The sequence below is a fragment of the Anneissia japonica genome, unplaced genomic scaffold, assembly GCF_011630105.1.
Source record: "Anneissia japonica isolate Jap-2015-1 unplaced genomic scaffold, ASM1163010v1 scaffold310_len583560_cov164, whole genome shotgun sequence".
NCBI classification, from domain to species: Eukaryota; Metazoa; Echinodermata; class Crinoidea; order Comatulida; family Comatulidae; genus Anneissia; species Anneissia japonica.
In genome coordinates this window covers 156,559-177,724 of record NW_022695742.1, presented here as the reverse complement: position 1 = coordinate 177,724, position 21,166 = coordinate 156,559, and the positions used below count along the sequence as shown (strand labels likewise).

General features: G+C 34.2%; 2 protein-coding genes across 3 annotated transcripts in view; both read right to left on the bottom strand.

Annotated features, from left to right (window-relative positions):
• LOC117101549 (FERM, ARHGEF and pleckstrin domain-containing protein 1-like) overlaps positions 1-8,759 on the bottom strand; it is a 93,621-nt gene extending 84,862 nt beyond the window's left edge. For both annotated transcript variants that reach the window (XM_033241526.1, XM_033241527.1), the window contains exons 1-2: positions 8,605-8,759; positions 7,001-7,342 (exon numbers count right to left, since the gene is read on the bottom strand). In XM_033241526.1, the coding sequence (XP_033097417.1) occupies positions 7,001-7,288 (288 nt within the window). In that variant the 5' untranslated portion in view covers positions 7,289-7,342; positions 8,605-8,759. The remainder of the gene's footprint in view (positions 1-7,000; positions 7,343-8,604) is intronic.
• A 6,964-nt stretch (positions 8,760-15,723) lies between these two features.
• LOC117101548 (X-ray radiation resistance-associated protein 1-like) overlaps positions 15,724-21,166 on the bottom strand; it is a 19,885-nt gene continuing 14,442 nt past the window's right edge. Inside the window, exons 10-12 of the mRNA XM_033241525.1 lie at positions 20,538-20,834; positions 17,403-17,573; positions 15,724-16,364 (exon numbers count right to left, since the gene is read on the bottom strand). Coding sequence (XP_033097416.1) covers positions 16,236-16,364; positions 17,403-17,573; positions 20,538-20,834 — 597 coding nt within the window. The 3' untranslated portion in view covers positions 15,724-16,235. The remainder of the gene's footprint in view (positions 16,365-17,402; positions 17,574-20,537; positions 20,835-21,166) is intronic.

Below are 21,166 nucleotides of genomic sequence, written 5' to 3'. Positions count from 1 at the left end.
TTAGATTGTTTATATCAGGCTACGATGTATCTACGAAGCCTGCGCGCAGGTTAGATTGTTTATATCAGGCTACGATGTATCTACGAAGCCTGCGCGCAGGTAAAAGTGCAATATTTCATGGCGGTACTGTATTCTCATTTTTTAAATATTACTTTTTACAGATGATCAGTGTCAGGCCGTAAAAAGTGTTTGGCGGGCTACACACAAGGTTTTAAATTCATTTTCACGGGCTGCACTTTGCCCACCTGTGCCATAGACATAATTTTGTACATTAAGTGAAGAAATGCCAGTGATTTTGGAACATGGGATTTTAAATTCTGATTGCAACGACAAAGCCAGCCATACAGTAACTGTTATTTAATATCAAAAATATTCACAAAAATAATATGAATCTCAAAATTTAACAATTTTTTAAAATGATTAATGAAGTAGAATTTGAAATCGACATTAAAGATTCATTTTTTAAGCATTCCATTAGGAAGAGTGCGGAAGTGAAGACTGAAAGAGTTAACCATTACTGTAAGGCGTAATAATTATTCGAAAGGAGCAGTGATTATCTAAAATGCTTTCATAGATAACATGGAAGATATTTCCAAAACGAAAGGAAGAGTAAAAGAAAATCGTTTACCGATTATATGATAGACAGACTCTCAGATAGCGACTTTTAGAAAGCATAACTAAAATATTAAACCTTCAATAACAAGAGTCAATAATAAAATTGTTTATTTACAAATTATTGTCTTTTACCAATTTAAACTACAGTAGATGAAATTATTTGATCTGTTAATAACAACTATAACTGATGCTTACTGAAGGAGTCTGTAAAATTATTTGCAGTCATAAAAAATCCTGGCGTCGACAAGATATGAATTAAGGATTTTTTTGAAAAAATTATTCTATGCAAGTATAGTATTTCTCTCATATGGCTTGTAATCCATGAATAGTTATTATCAAATTAGAAGGACAAACCCTGAAGATACTTCAGCTATTAATTGATAGCTACTTTTTGAATAAGTGAAGATGATGTCTTTGAACAAACTACTGTAATGATAGTTTTTAAGTCTTAAAACCACTAACTTATTTACAGTTGTAGTTATACATATTGCGGCAAGTACAGTAAAGTTTTTGTTTTGTGTTTGCCTCAACCAGGATTTCCCATGATTCTCTTTCTGCTGTAAAATAGCCAAATCCTCATCAAGCGGAATTTGGCTAAATCAGTTTATTCACAATTTGCCAAGAAGCTAATGAATTAATATGATAAAATGCTCTTTAATATAGGAGAAATATTTTGTCAATTTTCATAGAATAATATTTGGCTTATGATATACATGCACTAAAAAATTGTTTTAAATCAATGACTATGTAATAAAATTAAAAGGGATTGTATATTAATATCATTCGTAAAGTTCATGCTGTATGATAGAGTAGTTAATGAAAGCTCTTATGAGACTACTCTATATGTTAAGTCAGGAAAAAATAGTGTATAGACAATACTCGTTACTATGTAAAAACTTGAGTACATTTTCTTTGTATTTATCTCTAGAGATTTGTATAATTGTTGGAATGACATAATTGCATACATTATTAGTAGAGTTTATTTAACTCTGCTGATCTAATATCTGACTTTTAGTAGCTAATGTTTTGATTAAATCTCAGTGATCCTGTCCATAAAATAAACTTCCTTTTCACAAATTTTCTTAACTGAAGATCATTCCTTACACTAAAATATTAAATAATTTAATTCGTTTTCAAAAGAGATGATTCCAAACTCAAACAAAACAACGATTATGCAATCATTGTTTCTCTCACGGGAATATACAGTATTCTAATTTTAAACTACAGCTACAGTGTTAACAAGTTTTATTAACCAATATAATTACAATACAGGAGACCTATTTAATGTCATTGAAAGGTCAACCTCTTAATGGGCTTTTCTCGTTTGATATTTCCACATGCAAAATATAACACTCCCTGAGGTGTAAAAAAAAACAATTACAGTACATATTAATATCAAATGAATCTTGAATCTTGAATGAAACAACTAAAAAGGATGAGTAAAAGTTATGACATTATGCAAATTAATCTGAAATGTTAGTATCAATATTACCATACTAACCAAACATAAAGTGCAGTATATTGTAAAGTTAAAATTATTTTGCATAGAAAATACAAAAAAAGACTTTGCAGAAAATCACTTGAAAATTATGTGTGTAGATGATAAAATTGGTGGTAGTATATATTGAGATGACGAAAAAATGCGACAATTTACAAAATTAGGTGTAAAATTTGAGCCAAATAAAATATTGATTGACTTCATTTGACTATTAACATTATCCCACTACAGTATGCTCCTTACCAATGTACACAAAACCAAATGAGTATAGGCTACAGGCTGGTACATAGTACACTTGGCTGCCTTGTTTATGTACGGTAATCGAGACTCTACAAATTCCACTTATTATTAATCAGCCTAAATTTACAAACACCTCTTAATGCCACTCATAATCTCAAATTTATTTATGGCCTACTGTAATTATCTGCTGTTGTTTGAAATATTAAATATTTTTTAAATATTTTAAAGTTTTGCCTAGGCCATTCCATTACCACATATTCACAGATTATATTCAGGAAATACTGTACAGGTACAGTACTGTATGAAATCATGAATAATTAAGTGATTACAGACATCTGAACCTGAACTCATGAATATTCTATAGCAATCATAAATATTCATAAAGTTGACCTGGGCACTACATGCGGGGATGGTTATTTTTAACATTCCTCAAATACCGTTGATTTATATCAGGGTACTGGAATGGGTTAATAGCCAAGCCTTAGCACATCTACCATATTGCTCACTGAACATACTACTGCTACAATGAAATACAGTAAGCAGAATGATATTAATATTCTATATTCGGAAACGACACTTTTACAACAGTGGTACTATTAGTACATAATGGTGGCATCCAAAGAAAAACAAAACCAAGTAAATCAAAACTTACACCAAGCTATTGAAAAAAATAAAGAACAGAGTAAACTAAAAAATAATAAAAACTTGATTAGAACAGTACAATAACAAACTTAAGTATCCAGGCGTTCCAGAGGGTACAATAAGCATTATTGGTCCTGCCCAAGATTTCTAAAGCATTAGCCAAGCAGAGAGAATCCAGTACTCCCCACCCACCTGGGTAAAAGGCTGATTTTTGTTGTTACTTTTCTTTACACAATAGGCTCAGTAGTAATGTGTGTCATTATTTTTTATTCACCTTTTTTAGAAATAGGTTTCAATAGGTTTTTTGTTTACTTACGGTATTACCTAATAATTTTTTTTCCCTCTTGACTTAGCTTTCAGTAATAGAATTATTCTGCAAAATAAGAAATTTTTTTCTGCTCTCTTCTAAAACGAAGTTCGGTAGATCACTGTCTACCCCATCCATAATTTGTTGGCACCACATTTTTACTGTGATGAGCAGCAAATTGCTGTGCACATTTTAAATTAATGACAAAGTACACTAGGTCATCCCTGAATTTCAATAATGTGGCGACGTGAGTCATAGCACAGGATGTTAGCCTTAGGCCCCAGGAAAACTTACAGCAGATTATTAGAGGAAGTGATCTTATGAAGGCTGTTAATTTCAATTAGGCCTATGGTATTCTAAAGTTATACGATAAAAAAGAAAGCATACTCTTAATTTTAGGCAGATATTTTATTTAAAAATTAATAGAGAATTCCAAAGATCTATTTACTTTACAGCATGTTAGGAAAAACTTGTATAGTTATAAATACAAGTAATAGAGTAGGAAAACATTAAAAATATAATAAATATTTATTATTAACTTAAACTGTTGTAACACTTTGTTGTCTGACTTATAAATATTTTATTACGCAAGCGTTCGCCAGCAGCCTACAGTATATTGGCTTCATCAGGTGCATTACAAAGATGAATCTGTGATTAATCTGAAAATAGAAAGTGCTTAATACTTGAGTATTTATTTCTGGAAATTGCAATTAAAGTAAAGTTGACCAAATCACATGGAAGTGAAATGGAAAATCAACAAGATTAAATTCATCTTCACATTTGCGTTACAATGAGTTGTTTTTTTGGACTATCCTTACCTGACCCTTGACATTGTTTATTTGATCTGTTTTTACTGTTGAATAGATTTATGATCCAGAATGTATATTTGCACTAACAGTTGGCTATTAATACTTACTAGGATGCATTACTGTACATTGCATCATTCTCTTGCATCAATTCAATTAAATTCACTCATAACTACTATAAATAAACTGAATACTTAGTTTACAGTATGAATGCTAAACGCCCACAGGCTTATAATAGTGTCTCTATCGTGGCCTACCAGTGAAATTCAACTTTCAAAACAAACACCTAAATAAGAGTGTAAAAAAATCAATTGTTTCTCTGCAGTATCTGTCTCTCCGATTACCATGGTTACAGTACCAACAAAATAAGCTAGTTTCAATGATATTTTTTTTGTTTTTTTTTTCTTTAATTTTTAAGCCACAAGCTTATAATAGTGTCTCTACCAGTGAAATTCAACTTGCAAAACAAACACGTAAATAAGAGTATAAAAAAATTAATTGTTTCTTTGCAGTGTCTGTCTCTCTGATTACCAAGCTCAAACTGAGCTACTGTAGTTTATCAATGATTTTTTTTTTCCTTTTTTTCATTTTTAAATAAATCATTTTTTTAAAATATTTTGTCTTATTTCAAATTATAATTGGAAATATTGGAAATTGGAATGTTGGCTGGTCCCCGTGGCACCCACAGTACAGCGCCAATACTGGCATGTAATCAAGAGTGTACATTGTCCCTTATCCCATGAAACTCCCCATGTGAGGGTTATAGTACTAACTGTATATATAGACAAAACAAATATTTTAATTTAAAACAGATGCTAATTGCATCCTAGCCAACTTAGGTTATATATTGTATTGTATTGTATGTTATTTCATTGGCTGAATAAAGAATGAATGAATGAATGAAACGCTGAAACAGGATATTCAGCAAAGAGGAGAAAGAACACTACTCTCAGCCAAATGCTCAGCTCTACAGGGAATACAGTCAGTGGTTGTAATTTTTCAGGAAGTGCTACCATATTAAGCCCGGTATTCACTGCACACGATGGCAACACGACGACGAACGCACGCGACTGCGCGAAACTGACAGATCGCTTTTTTAATGAGGATCCGTTCAGACACTGACAACCAGCAGGCGGTGTTACGTCGGCTATTTCTCTCCGGAAGCAGAGGTGGATTGGTCGTGCGACGGTCGTTCGGCCGTCGTATGACGCAGTAAGTGCCCGGCTTAAGACAGAAATACTGTGTACGGTAAAATGAATTCAAGTTGTGATTGTAGTTTCATTATTACCTGTGGAGTACTTTACTGAACCTGTTAGGTCCATATTATTATGTTAGAACAAAGAAATAGAACACCATATGTGCATCTACAGTAGGGTAAAAGTGTACCGTATTCTGTAGGAATTAGGATACGATAGCCCTTAAAAAAAGAGGATATATTCTAGTCAATAGGCTAGACATGTTTAGAAATAGACCATTATTATTTGAGCTAAATAGTCTTATCTGTACCGTATAACAATGTTCTCCAACTAAAAGGAAAAGAATGAATTTAAAAACACTATGAATGATGAATGTTCAGTAACTTTAACCTAATTTCACCCTAACAAAAATTACAGGATACAAGTATGAAAATATTCAATATTTAATAATAATAATAATAATAATAAAGATTTATATATCGCATTACACTAAACAGCCAAAGCGCTTAACAATTATTAGAATTAGAAGCCTACTTGATATGTAAACTAAAGCTGAGAACACACTATGCCGATGGACATCAGCAGCCGATGCAACTACTATAAGTGGGAAACACAATGCGATGAAGAGCACACTATGGATCGGCTCAAACTGCCACCAATAATTAACAGTTTGACAGTGCGTCATCAAGAACCCACCCAGTATGGGGGTGGATTCGTGTGCTGACGGCTAACACGCTATGCGTCTGCCTATTGCCTCATAAGAAATATTGCTGTTCAAGGTTGGAGCTGCTATTTAGATAAAATCCTAATCATCAAAGCTCAATTTAGGTAGAATATTGTTCATCTGTAATTGAATTTTTTTTTATGTAATTCGCAAATGTCAAATACACCAAAAAAGTTGTGCAAGTGAGTGTGGCTTTTCCTTGTGAAAGCAGTTGTGGATGAGCATTAAAGGATTTGAACCCAGAGCTTTGACATAGGAAAGCAAACCTCTATCACGCACGCAAAATGTCCCATCAGATAACTCGTACCTGCTTTGAATAATTATACTATTCCCAGTGGCTGTGAACGTGTTAACCACCAAGCTAAGTTCAGGTTTTTATAATTAACTGTAAATTATTTAGTGTGTATGAATGCTCTTCTTACTCCAGTTACAGTATACAGGGAAGTTTGCATAGAAATGTTTTGCTGAAAAGGTTATCCTGTCAGTAACTTATTCCCTGATATTTTTACAGGCATCCCTGTGTATGTTCCCATGGTAGTGAGATTTTTGATAATGTAAATTAAGTGATGAATTGTCATAATATCTGCAAGATACCTGTAGGCTATAATTCTATCTACCAACCAATAGTTAGATACATTAACAAAAATGTTTTTGCAGGTATATTACTGTACCTGAGTTCTCTCTGGTCTTTAAAGCCTATTTTTGTGATGATATTTAACACTTTAAATTATGCCCCGTTGACTTACTCTATCCACACCTATAGTAAAATGATTGATTCAAATATGTTTCATACTTGGTTGCAATGCAATTTTTATCTTAATATCCATTCCAAATCAATCAGTCAAACACAGTGTCCCATCTATCTAGTTCAAATTACACTTCAATCTGACTCTGATGATAAAAACTGTGATCACAATCCTTCTTTAATGTTTATTTGTAAATCAGTTCTAAAATCAGCAGTGATAAACTTACCGGTAATTGGAAAGCTACAATAGAGTCATCCAACATTTGTACTTTCAGCGGCATAAGTTTTCCTTTACGAGCAGCCAGAGAGCGATTCGACTGCAACGTTCCAGGTTCGGACCTAGCAGTACTGTATGAGTGTGTTGGCGTAATACTTGGCGTATAACCGTACGAATAGCCCTGATCTGGCTCACTAAGATGATCCTGACTGTCAAGTGTTAAGGTATGGTTCCCTGGGGTGTAAGAGGCAGATGCTGAGCCATTGAAGGCACCTCGACTATCCGCTGTGTAGCTCATATTTGTTTTTTTATTCCTAGAATTATTCACGAAAACTATTCCCTTTAATCATTCCTGTAAAATAAAAAGAATTGTGTGATCATAATTTGTTGCCTAACTGATTTATTCACAAAATGATGATCAACATGACAAAAAAAATGCAATGCAAAAAAATAAAAAGTTAAAAAGTTTACCCTCACTTAATATGGTTCAAATAAATCAATAAAAACACAAAGTAATTGATAGGGTGATGACAGAAGGAGGGAGGACTGTTACAATATCCAAAGTCATGAGTATACACAAACAATAACTCCCCAGAGATAAATTATGAAAAACACTGTGTTTGGTATATAGCTTATTTTCGATACAATGAATTATTGAATATCATATTGAATACCTAGAATTTCTTTATTTATAATTTAAGAAAGGAAATTTGAGTTATTAATTAATAAAGAAAGTTCAACAATGTGTCATAGTTATCATTCATACAGGTACTATAGGTATAAACATTCTTTTGAAAAAAATCTGTTTCAAACTTTCACTTGCTGCAAAAAAAAAATGAACAAAATATTAATGACCTGAACTTGAATTAGTCATTCTCAAAGTGAGACAGACACACCTAGACTACAGTAAGGACTAGACCAACTAACTAGTGGTTTGAGCAGAAAGTTATTGATTTTGTGTCAACGATACGCATAGGTACAGACTTCGTCCCACCACAAAGTGAGCAAAGCTCTTCAAGGCCAAAAAACCTAATGTAGGAAAATTGTCAAAATATTTACTGCATATTGTATTTTCTTTTTACATTAGTGTATTGTGTACTATCTATAGGCTTGATAACAGCCTTGTGTGACGCCTAATGGGCACAGATAGGCCTCGGCTTAAGCCAGTCTAGCCTTGACAAAATAAGCGGTACCGATACCAACTAAAAAACATACTTCATCAACCGTAACAGTACACTCCTCAGGTCAGGAGGTAGCTTCCCAATCAGTTGCAAATTAGGAGCTTAGTAAACGCACCAAAAAGTTGAAGTGGAACAAATCATCACATAATTCCATTCATTATATTCCATGAGTCGCATCCATTTATGCTTGATCACTTTACAAGAACGGTTTACTAAAGTAGGTTTACCTGAACTAAATACTTACGCTAGGCCCAGGCTAAACAAAAAAAGGGAATGCGCGCCTGGCGGACAACTTTCTATCTGATCCTAACCCTTCATGACAGCAACATAGCAATAAAGCTACAGTTTGTCAATGTCAATGCTTGTTACCCTTACTCTTACATGCCACAATATTCATTAAATAAGTAAGTAACAAAATGATGTTGATACATACCTCTACAATAAATCTGTACCGAAATAAATGTAATTATATTGCGCAAAGTAACTCACATCGTAACTTTGTGAGCATCGTAATCATCAACACGCCTTGATCATCACAAGCTTACCCTCTTTTCGCGAGGAGAGAAGCATTGTTCACTCCGTTCGACTGTACCTACTTACTCCCTCTGCCGTGTTCACTTATTTGCTCATTCTCAATCTAAAAATAACAGTACTTTTACTTTATTTGGATTTATTGTAAATTTAATTAGAGCAAAGTTTAATACAAAATATAAATGTTATGGTATGTTTCCATAAGTTAAATGTTGTAGCCAATTTTCTTTAAACATTCAGGGGGAGGCTGGATTACTAAGGGTCTACGGAAGGGCTACAGGTGGCGCTATTCAAAACCACAATAAAGGCCTGAACCAAAGAGTAGCGTGAACCTAGGAACCCAGACTATTATGCAACTGCTAGCCCTCTACATATTCTGTCTGAGACAGTTGTCTCAGATTCTGTTCTCATTTCGTTCCACCTCCGTTTGAAAAATTCTGGATCCGCCCCTGCACTGTTGATAAAATGATCCTCTTCTAAATGAGTGGTCAATTCGATTCACACTTAAGTAATATTGACCTGATATGTTACAATATCATGACTATGGGTAATTTATCAATTGACGTTTATTTTAATTTTTTTGATCAAACTATATTCTTGAAGATTGACATGAAGAATGATCAAATATTGGTTTAAAATTATAAAATTGGATAGCAAAGACATCTAAGATTTATCGGATAAGGACAAGGATTGCTGGATCAGTTACATTAGGTTTCTTTTGTTTCATTATGGGTAAATCTGGATGAACCAAGGGGTGGGTGACGAAACAGCTTTCATTTATAATTTGTTCACGATGCCATGATATAATGATCAAAATTGGTTTAGTAGTGTAAATAACTCAAGTGAATTAAAACGGAAGATTCAGCATACTTTTTTCAATTGAATGTTACCTGTCAATGAATATTAAACCTTATTTTAAAATGTTAATGATTTCTTTTCGTGTATTTAATCATAATGTAGGCTTCGGTCTTAGGATGGCCAGGCCCGTACGCAGGGGTGGGGGTGCGACGGGTACCCCCTCCCGACCCACAAATTACCAAAGGTCCACATTTTCGAGGGTAGAAAATTGAAAAATCACCACCACCCTACACATCTTACTGTATTATCAATGTTAACTCAGATAATTTAAAAGTCCATGTATATGCTAATAATTTTTTCAGTTACAGTTTGTATTATACAGTGGTATATCTGAAAGTTTTGCATTGGGGGAGGGGTTCGATGATTATGTTTTGCTTCAAACTTTCCAATTGGGTGGGTGGGGGAGGGAGCTCTCTTGGGGATGCACACTCTTTACTACTCCACTAGTACCATCAAAAAAAGAATTTTTTTTCACAATCAAAAACAATCTTATATTAGAGGCTTTTTATAGACCATCAAGAGTGCCTTTTTTATTTGGATATTGTATGCAGTGGCGGATTCAAGGTGACTAAATTGTTCAAAATTTAAAGAAATATGGAGACATAGAGCAAATTGTATTCAAATTTCAAGTCTGAGAGTGCCATCTCCGGCCATCTAGAGGTGCCACAATCATGAATTTTCTTACGACGTCAGCCCAACCATGGTGGGGTTGTGGTGTTATCAACTCTCAATCAATACCGTATCCAAGATTTTCAAACATTGCGGGACAATATCAGGGTGGACCCACTTTACACGTACATTCAAATACCGGTAATGTAGACCCAGTTTCTTAAAAGTTGACCCATTTTACGCAAAAATATAAAAAATCTGGACCCATTTTCTTAAAATTTTACCCATTTTAGGCTAAATAATAGAAATTTGTACCCATTTCTCATAAAGTGGACTCATTTTATGCATGAAATTGCATAATTTGGACCCATTTTTAAAATGTGGACCCATTAGAAAAATTGTGTGGGACTGTCCCAACTGTCCCAATAGCTGGCTACTGCATTGCTCTCAATCTATAAAATCCTTCGCCACCCTCTATATCAAATTCCTTAAATCCGCCACTGACAGTGGTATTTCCTCCATCATGAAGTCCCTCCCTGGCCTCGCATCAAATGCCTAGATCCGCCACTAAACCGTATGCATCTTCAGAAATCGATTAATGATCTGCTCTTCCTAGTAACTTGGTTAAATTTTCCCGACTGTTTCATTCAGGTCAGTTGAACCGTTTTTGAAATATCTAGTATTGTATGTTTGCCCTTAAATCCCATTAATTGATCCTTACATCCACACCCCACTCTGAATTGTCACTCAATATTAGGAGGCACATATTTGATATATGGCCTATGCTTGTACAGAGTTTGGAAAAGTGGCCAAAGCGCGGGACGGAATAGATAGGGAAAACAACATGGAAGTAAAAAGAAGAAAAAAATCAGAGCAAAACATCGCTAAACAATCGTCGTCATTAGGGTGGTCACCAATATACAATTTATGAAGCCACATAAAAGAATTGGGAAATAAGAACTACATCATCCTAGTCATGTCTTGTATGTTTCATTTATTTCGTCAAACATTACAAACAAATATAACAATAGTCCAAAAAATCAGAGACAGGATAAACAAAAAGCAAAGGTTTCTCTACATAATTTAAGAAAAAAGAACAAAACTTGGTATGACATGTGTACGAGACTCTTACAATAAAAACAAATGAACCGAACACAATGACATCACTGGAAATAATTGTTATTATAATTACAGTATGTCGTTTTTTTTTTTGTCATGCGCAATCTGTTCATAACAAAGGATTTTTATAGTCCAGTCTCGATCATTACAGATTCTGCATTACTGTACTGCATTAAAAAATAAAATTGAACATGGCAGGCATTCGACGTCGAGTGGAATTGGAAGACGAACAGGAAATGCTTAACAATGTGTTCAGAAGACGCTGGCACCCTGAGCAGACATACCTTGTTGGAAGTTTTCATGAAGGCATGCCGTCATGGGTTCGAGCGATCATGACCAAATGTTGTGGAAACCGACGTTCCCAATGGTACTGTGACAACCTCCAAAAGAGCAGAGAGAGGGTTGTGTGATGGCTGAACAAGATCCAAAAGAGTCAGTGTATCTGAAGCTCGTAGTCGATAAAGGGAGCCTGGATAGCGATTTCAGAAGTGCTATTGATGATAGTGGTGTATGTAAGTCCAACATTTTTAAAAAGGATAATTTAAAGAACTACCACTCTAATGTTAAGATACGTGGTCCCTCAATCGCAGATAATTGGAAACCAGGATATGATGAGCTGGTAGAAATGAAAATTGACAATCTTTTTGCTTAAAATGTCAATCATGGCCGCCTTTTACTGTTGATTTCTTTACCAGAGAGAGGCTAAACAAGTGGCCATCACAGCAGTTGTTAGACAAGATCGCATGTGTAGAATGTCTAGTAGTCCCTGTTGGAAACCCAGGTAGCGCGTCAAACGATGGTGGCCCAGGTAGCGCGCCGAACAATGGTAGTTGGAGACTCTCATTTTCCTTAGCTGAGAGAGAACTTATTCATGGAATAATTGAACCGTATGCTAAATGCATGGTTGCCCTGAAAGCAGTCAAGAACAAGTATATTGTATACAGTGATTCTGACGAACCAACACCATTCTGCTCGTATTTCATAAAGACCGCTTGCTTGTGGTTGTGTGAAACTGAAACATTCCATAAAGATTACAGTCTCATGGATTTAATTAGAAAAGTTTTAGATTGGCTTATAGATTGCTATGAAAACGAAAAGATGCCTCATTATTTTGTTCCCCAACAAAATTTGATTGGTCACCTCACAAAGGACTGTTGTGATGGCGTAAGAGCAAAACTGACAGAAGTTCAGAGAGATATTAGGAAAAAGGTGATATCCAGTTTCGTTAATGATTGTTTCTGGTCTAATATCATAACAAAGGTATGTGATAAATGCCTACTCGAGGTCTCTGGAGGCAACGAACCTGGTGACTATACGACACTGGAGACAAAACTCTTAAATCACCAACTGCCTACAAATGCCATTGAAGAGGCGAACAAACAATTTCGAAACGCATATAGTTATTTTGAAAACTTAAGTATAGCAAATATAGCGGGATTTGGACTTTCTGCCTTAGCTGTGTTACTTCATGTTCTTGAAAAAGCTGTGTTACTTCTTGTCCTTGAAAAAGCTGTGTTACTTCTTGTTCATATGAAAAAGAATCTCTCCGAACATATCGAGGCGACTCTCAGCATACCCAGGGAAAGTAGGCCTATGTTATCATTATCACAATCATTTGAATTTATATATTTCCATGCAACAAGTACGAATGGCCTAGGCCTATATAATTATTGACGTAAACTGTAAAAAAAAAAACATGCCTGACGTTAATAATTGGAATTTACAACTTACTTTTTCTTTGAAGTAGCATACCCCATACAACAATGATTTTGAATTTACGTATTTTCATGCAGAACGTATCTTTATTTTAGAAAGTTTTATTTTATTTTGAAGAAGAAAACAATTTTTGTGTATGTGTAGGGGTGGGGGCGTGATTGCAACGGTCAATAAATAATATAACATTAAATATTCGAATTAATTTGTCTTTATTTGAGTTTATTGCCCTACCGTTCAATTATGTACTTTTGCATAGAAGATCTTAAAAATTTACTGGGGTTTTCGTAGTGAAACATTTGTAATGGTAATGGTTTGGGACTTCTAAAGCGCATACTACATGGTCTCTATGCGCTTAAGTTACACAAAAGAAAACAAACCTCTGAAGCTCAAGGTAGTCGATAAAGGATGTACTATTGATAGTGGTGTGTATAAGTCCAACAATTTTATTGAAGATAATTTAACGAACTACGACTCTAATATTGAGATACATGGTCCCTCAATCGCAGATAATTGGAAACCAGGATATGTTGAGTTTGTACAAATGAGCATTGACAATGTATATTGCTTAAAATGTCAATCATGGCCGCCTTTTACTGTTGATTTCTTTACCAGAGAGAGGCTAAACAAGTGGCCATCACAGCAGTTGTTAGACAAGATCGCATGTGTAGAATGTCTAGTAGTCCCTGTTGGATACCCAGGTAGCGCACTGAACGATGGTGGATGGAGACTGTCATTTTCCTTAGCTGAGAGAGACCTTATGCATGGAATAATTGAACCGTATGCTAAATGCATGGTTGCCCTGAAAGCAGTAAAGAACAAGTATATTGTATACAGTGATTCTGACAAACCAACACCATTCTGCTCGTATTTCATAAAGACTGCTTGCCTGTGGTTGTGTGAAACATTCCCACATAAAGGTTACAGTCTCATGGATTTAATTAGAAAAGTTCTAGATTGGCTTATAGATTGCTATCAAAACAAAAAGCTGCCTCATTATTTTGTTCGCCAACACAATTTGATTGATCACATCACAAAGGAACGTTGTGATGGTGTAAGAGCAAAACTGACAGTAGTTAAGAAAGATATTTGGACAATGGTGATATCCAGTCTCGGTAATAATTGTTCATGGCCTAATATCATAACAAAGGTATGCGATATACTCGAGGTCTCTAGAGGCAACGAACCTGGTGACTATACGACACTGGAGACAAAACTCTTAAATCACCAACTGCCTACAAATGCCATTGAAGAGGCGATCAAAATATTTCGAATCACATATAGTTATTTTGAAAACTTAAAAATTGCAAATATAGTGGGATTTGGATTTTCTGCCTTACCTGTGTTACTTCTTGTTCTTGAGAATCGTATGGAAAAGAATCTCCCCGAACATATCGAGGAGACTCTCAGCATACCCAGGGAAAGTATGATACCAATTATAGAAAGTATAGAAAAGATAGTGCCTCTGGGATATGCGGAAATGTTCAAAACACGTTTGTATAGATATTTAGGCGATGCTTATACCGACTTATTGATATATCTACGAAAAAAAGGTTTTGGTGAAGCTTTAGCTCTGCACTGGGCTACTCCGTTACATTACTATGAGTTAGGAAGCGAAATGGTTTTCCCTGACGAATGGAGTGACGAAGGCATAGGCAGCAAAGCCCTTGTAGTAAAATACCATTATTTAATGGGTAACAACACAGAATTGAAAGAAACGCTTACATTGTTTGAACCCATACTCTGTAAAGTTAGAGAAAACAAAATAGATATTAACAGACATCCTGGTATAGAGATAACCACACCTTTTTCATTGTCATATAGCGCATGGGCCGCTGATGAACTTTTGCAACATCTTGTCAAAAATTCCCAACAACTGAGATTTTGCATGCACCCAATCGCACTTGTTCTTTATATAAAGGCTAGGGTGTTACTTAATGAGGGGGACGTGGATAATGCATCAAATATTGTGAAGGACATGAAGGAATACCTGAAAGAGATACATAGTCTACAGAATACGAATATATTGATATTCATAAACATAATTGAAGCTCTAATAGGCCTACTTCTTGTAATGCGAAATGTTTATATTTTGAAATAGGAGCAGTCTTTAATTATTATTGGCAGAGATGTAAATGAAATAGAAGAAAAAAACATGTCAGACTTAATAATTGGAATTTATACACAATTATTTGAATTTATATATTTCCATGCAACAAGTACGAATGGCCTATATAATTATTGACGAAAACTGTATTGAAATAAAAAAAATAAATAAAAATGCCTGACGTTAATTGGAATTTACAATTTACTTTTTCTTCGAAGTAGCATACCCCATACAACAATGATTTTGAAGTTATGTATTTTCATGCAGAACGTATCTTTATTATAGAAAGTTGAATTTAATTTTGAAGAAGAAAACAATTTTTATTTAAGGTGCCAAGCCCATGCTTAATAATTCTACAACGAGTCTTTGTTAGCTGTACCCAGTATCGCATGATTATAGAAATCGACGGGAAAATTAACTAAAACCAATCATCATCACTGTCAACCCTAATCATTGTTGTCATCAAAGTCAACCCTAATCATTGTTGTCATCAAAGTCGCCACCGTTGCTGCTGCCACCACCACTGTAATCGTCACCCTTATCATTATTAACATCTTATCATCATCATAGTTTTATATGGTGCGACATATGAAACAAAATAGTCGATAACATTAGTAATAGTTATTAGCAAATAATTGCTTACATATAATTTTATGTACAAAATTTACAAGTTAAGAACAAAATTAAAGTACAGTAGATTATTTTAACAACGTACATATGATACACACACTTAATTGCACCAACATTATCCTCCTTCAAAAATACCACTGCTCATTATTATTCATATTTTAATCCTTACTTGAGCAATAAATAATTCAATTCAGAAGTAATCTTCTGTATGGATTTAATTCAAACTTATTTCAACTGTAATGAAGAGATAAATTACTAAATTTATCAATCAATCATTAATGAATCAATTACTGTATTCAAATAAATCATTCAATTATATATTTAATTGATAAACCAATAAAACAAAATATACTGAATCAAGATTGATCAACCAATAATCAATCATTCATTTAGAATGAACCAATTAATCAATCATCAATTATTTAATCACTAAATTGATTAACCAATAAATCAATCAATCAACATTGATTATGTATTATTTTTTGACATGTTCTCTTCTATAAGCTGTATTCCTTCATTTTGTTACCAATTCCTTCAATAGCTTGTAAACTTTCCTGAACTCCTCGCTGTCGTTCCTTAGTATCCTTCATTGACTGGGCACGCACTGCACTATATTTTGATTGAATCTTAGGAAAAAAAAAACAAGGAAATAAAAAGTAAATAAATTTCAAGGTTTATTGAAAATTAATCAAAAAATGTACCATAGTTTATTATTTTGTTATTCAATTAATTTTTTGTTCACTATTAAAACATTTAATATTACTGTAAAACTTTTGAAATGGATACTGCCAATGTCTCTCAATATTTAATTGTAGAAAGTGATTAATTTTGCTATTGGCAATCAGGTCCACCTACTGAAAATCTCTTAGCTCAGATGAGGAGCTCTAGAAACACCCGGCTGATTGATTAACAGATCTTTTTTGTATGGGCAGCTGTTAGGGCCAATATACTCTACTGCCTCTATTATACTGCCCTCATCGGAGCTTTTGAGATTATGAGAACTTTTTATAAATTGACTTGCTTTGGTGTTTGGTTATTGAATGTTTCATTTTATATCAAGTGACAAAATAAATGAAATGAAATTGTTATTGGGTCATCTTCAGGAAAGTGGTCCAATAATTCAAAGTGTTCAAAGCTCTCTTCAATTCATGAAATTTTTACTCTACGTTATTTAAAATTAATCAGTGCAGCAGCTGTGGATTTCATGCTATATTTGTATAATAATTTTGTAAATTAATTTGCTGAGGGACACACAAATTCAGGAGTCCCAATTTGGGAGAAAGAGCTCTGTGGTCTAATGAGCTCAAGGTGGTCCTAACACCTAATTGTATTTTGCTGTGCATGGTGATACTCAATGCGAACTAACTTCAGGAAGACAAATAATCAGTTAAGTAAAAACATACGATCATCATAAATTTGTGGAAGATGGGTAAGTTTACTGGGGGGGGGGGGGACCACTATTGCTTGCTCACAGGAGGGCTGTTACGGATTTCCAGACTTGAGTCACAGGAAACTTGGAACCCCTGCAACATATACAGCAATTCAGTTCACTTTCGTGTCCCTGAGAATGACCTCAGTAGTCAATATTTTAAAATGTTGTAGCGTAATACAAGAGAAAAACCAATTCAAAACACACATATTAATGCCAAAATGTGTATGATTACCTCATTGAGTAACTGAACAACCTCTGGGTATTCCCGATGCATCTTTTTCTTGTCATCTAATACATGCTGCAAGTTTTCTTCTGTTAGTAGTATTCGTTCCTTCATATCCTCCAAAATAGTTTCAACCTTCTGAGCCCGGTTTTTATGAGGCGGCTTTGTTGGGGGTTGACTCTGAAAAGAAAATAATCAGATATTTTATTTTACTTTTTAAATGATATATTGCCAGGGAAAATCCTACAAAATTAAATTAAAGTATTGAATTGCTCATCTTAAAATGCAGTGGCTATTGATGCATAATTATGTCAAAAACCAATTCTAAATTCTGACTGGATGTTATTGTCCTAATCCATTTACACATAAAATAACTAATATCCAATCACAATAATTTAAATATTGCTTGAAGACTGGTGTAACGACAGCCACTTCCTTTTTAAAACTTTATTTGACAAAAATAATGTGACATGCCTAAATATGGTAATGATGACATCACAACATGACCATATATAGGCACATCATGACTATATATGGGCATACAACAGTTTTTTTTTGTCAAAGATTTTGATAGTGTGGACAGAGCATCAAGCATCATCAGGAGCTTCCTATGAGACACAGATGTAAACAATTCAGTTTTCACTGTTATGAAAGATACTAGAAACACAAGATAGACTTCTTGCATAGCAAAAGTGAAGCGGATATACATCATAGTTTTACGCATATATTCTGATGTACAAGGCGCCCTTCTCTTCCAGTCACTAATCAGAGTCCGGTCATACGATTCTGCGCTTTTGTGTCTGTCATTTTATTCTTTTGATTTAGGCCTCAATGTTTTGCGATTAACCCTTTCCAGTCATACGGCCTCGTGACGACGGCCTCTTTGGCCGTACTTTAATACGAGGGGCGTCGTACGTACGCCCTGTATAGGTTTTCTGATAACTTGTTTTATATAATTGTTTGAGAGTGATGTAGGAGTATTTCTGAAGAGGGCCTCCTGTATTCAGACCAAATAAAATGGCTGCAGGCCAAGTAAAAACCAGACAATTAGTGTAGATGATGTAATTTCTCAGCTTTGGTACAGCCTCAGGCAATGGTAATGGGGCAGACTGGAAAGGGTTAATGTATACCTACTTTTTTGCATATTATGTATAATGGCAAAGATTTCTTCCTTCGCCAAAGTAGATTTGTATTCACCGCTGTCTGTCCAGTGGAATAAATTGCTATATCGCATCGCAGTGTATAGATATTATTTTTTATATCCCAACGTACGCTGTGCCCAATTTTTTGTATTCCCTCCATGCATTTCGGTGCTACAGTTTTTTTTATGTAGAGAGCTTATATAGCGCATAATGTAAAATACCTCTATGAGGGAGTGGGATGAATTATTAAAAGTATCACCTAATAACTATAACCTATTGTTATACAGATGGTTTACTATAGCAATCAATAAACAGATTAACAGCCAATTTAATGGTCTATAGAAAGAACAGAGGATTACAAGTCTGTTAATTGGTAATGGATGAAAGCATTTTTCCACACTAATTATTAATTGAAAGCTTAACTTTAACAGACAACTGATAATGTATTAACTGAATTAAACCGCTTGGATTAATTACATTATTCGTGTGAAAGCTAATACCTACTTTAATACAGCAATTCAAAATTGGCTGTTAATCTATTTAATGATTGCCATCGCAAATTTGTATAACAATAGGTTATAGTTATTAGGTAAAACTCTTAATAATTTATTCCACTCCCTGCTGTAAAGTGCACAGAGGTATTTTACATTATGCGCTATATAAGTTGACAATCATTATTACTATTATTATAACAGCAAAGATACTAGAAACACGAGATAGAACTCTCTACATAAAAAAACTGTAGCACCGACATGCATGCAATTCAAAATGTGCCAGCTAATAATACAAACTTGATTATACATTACAATTAATTTCAAATTTTTTACTGTTCAGTTTTTTAGCTTAACAAAAAGATTATTTCTTTAATTAAGAAGTTTGTTCTATTTATTTTAAGTTTTTATCACCGCCAGCAGTCTATCTGATAGAAACATTTGGAATTTGATTAAAGGGGGCGCTGTTACAGCTGCATCCATAGCTGGCCATTCAGGTCTGTTTTTATTGGAAGCATATTTACGAGCAGGTTTAGAGTGTTGACTATATTCTTAACTTTTTGGAAGTTGTGACTTTGTACCGTTTGTATGATGATGACTGTTTAATGTCTTTGAAAAAATATTGTTTTGAGGATTTTGCTAAGCCTGACTGTAATGTCCCTACACAATGCACTACAGCGAAGCGATCCAAATCACAGACCCCCAACGCAACGGATCAAGCTAACTTTCACTACAAGCCTAAGGGGTATCATGGTAGACAAGCAGGCAGAAAGATCATCTAAAAGATTGAAGTAATACAGAATGTGTTTAACAGAAGCAAGCTTATGTGGAAGTAGTTTGGCGCAGCGGAAACGGTTTGGTTTCCCAACCTCCAGGTTGGAGTTTCAATCCCTCCCTGTGCATTTCGCTTGTGTCCTTGAGAAAGGCACTTTATCTGCGTTGTTTCTCTCCACCCAGGAGTATAAATGGGTACCTGGTGGAGATGCCTGTTACTGCACCAATATGGCAGCAACACCTAATTACAACTTTTCTTAACATTATAAAATTTTGTGAATCATGTCTCCATCATGTTATAGAATACTGTTTTAAATCACAATATAAAAAGCATTTCTTCAATGATTGATGGATTTTTTTTCTAATTGTATAGGCCTTTTTATGGTTTTTCTGCTGTTTAATTGTCATTTTCTTGCATTTTCAAAAATTGAAAATTTTTTAAATTGTATAGGCCTTTTTATGGTTTTCTGCTGTTTTGATTGTCTTTCCCTTTTTTCTTATATTTGATTGTTGATAATTCTTCTTTTTTCCGATATATATATTTATCTCATTTTAATTTTTTTAATTGGTCTAATACAGGACCATTTGAAAACCAGTTCATTCTGAAATGTTATCCTGTATAAAGATGTTTTAAATAAAATAAATAAAAAATACTGTCTTAAAATTACAGTGGATTCAAACAGACAAGAGAGTGAAGGAATACAACATAATAAAATGATACAACTGTATGAACATACTTTTTTATAGGGTTCAAAGGGCTTCTGGATTTTATCAAGGTTGACTGTATTCTGGTAATGGGTCTCCTGCTTAAGAGCCAGTCTTAGTGATCTCAGGTTGCTCTGGACATCCAGCATCACATGTACGTCGGGATCATCCTCGGCATCCAGCAACGACTCAAACCCTTTAAACTTGTTGGGAACATCTAAAGACTTGGCAGCACTGTCTATTCTTTTTTTCTTCTTTGTTTTATTTTTCTCGCTTGTTTGTTTTATTGCTACTTTTTCTGTCTGTTTTTCCTCTTCTTGATCATCAACCTAGAAAATAAATGCATTAATATACAAGTTAATAAATTGAAGTAAGGGCATACAATAAATCAACAAGAATGATAACATAAAAAATAATTACAATGTGAAAAAGATAACATAATGAAAACAAAATATAATAAGTAACAAAAATAATAATTGTAACACTGATACTAAAAAATAATAAAAATAACAACAATGATAATAGAGATATTACAACAAAATCAAGAAAAACACAATACAGTAGAACCTCGATTTTACGTACGGTACGGGACCAGAGGGCGTACGTAAATCGGGGGATTCGTAAAATAGAGGTTGGGTTAAATTTGTGGTAACCTTTGACC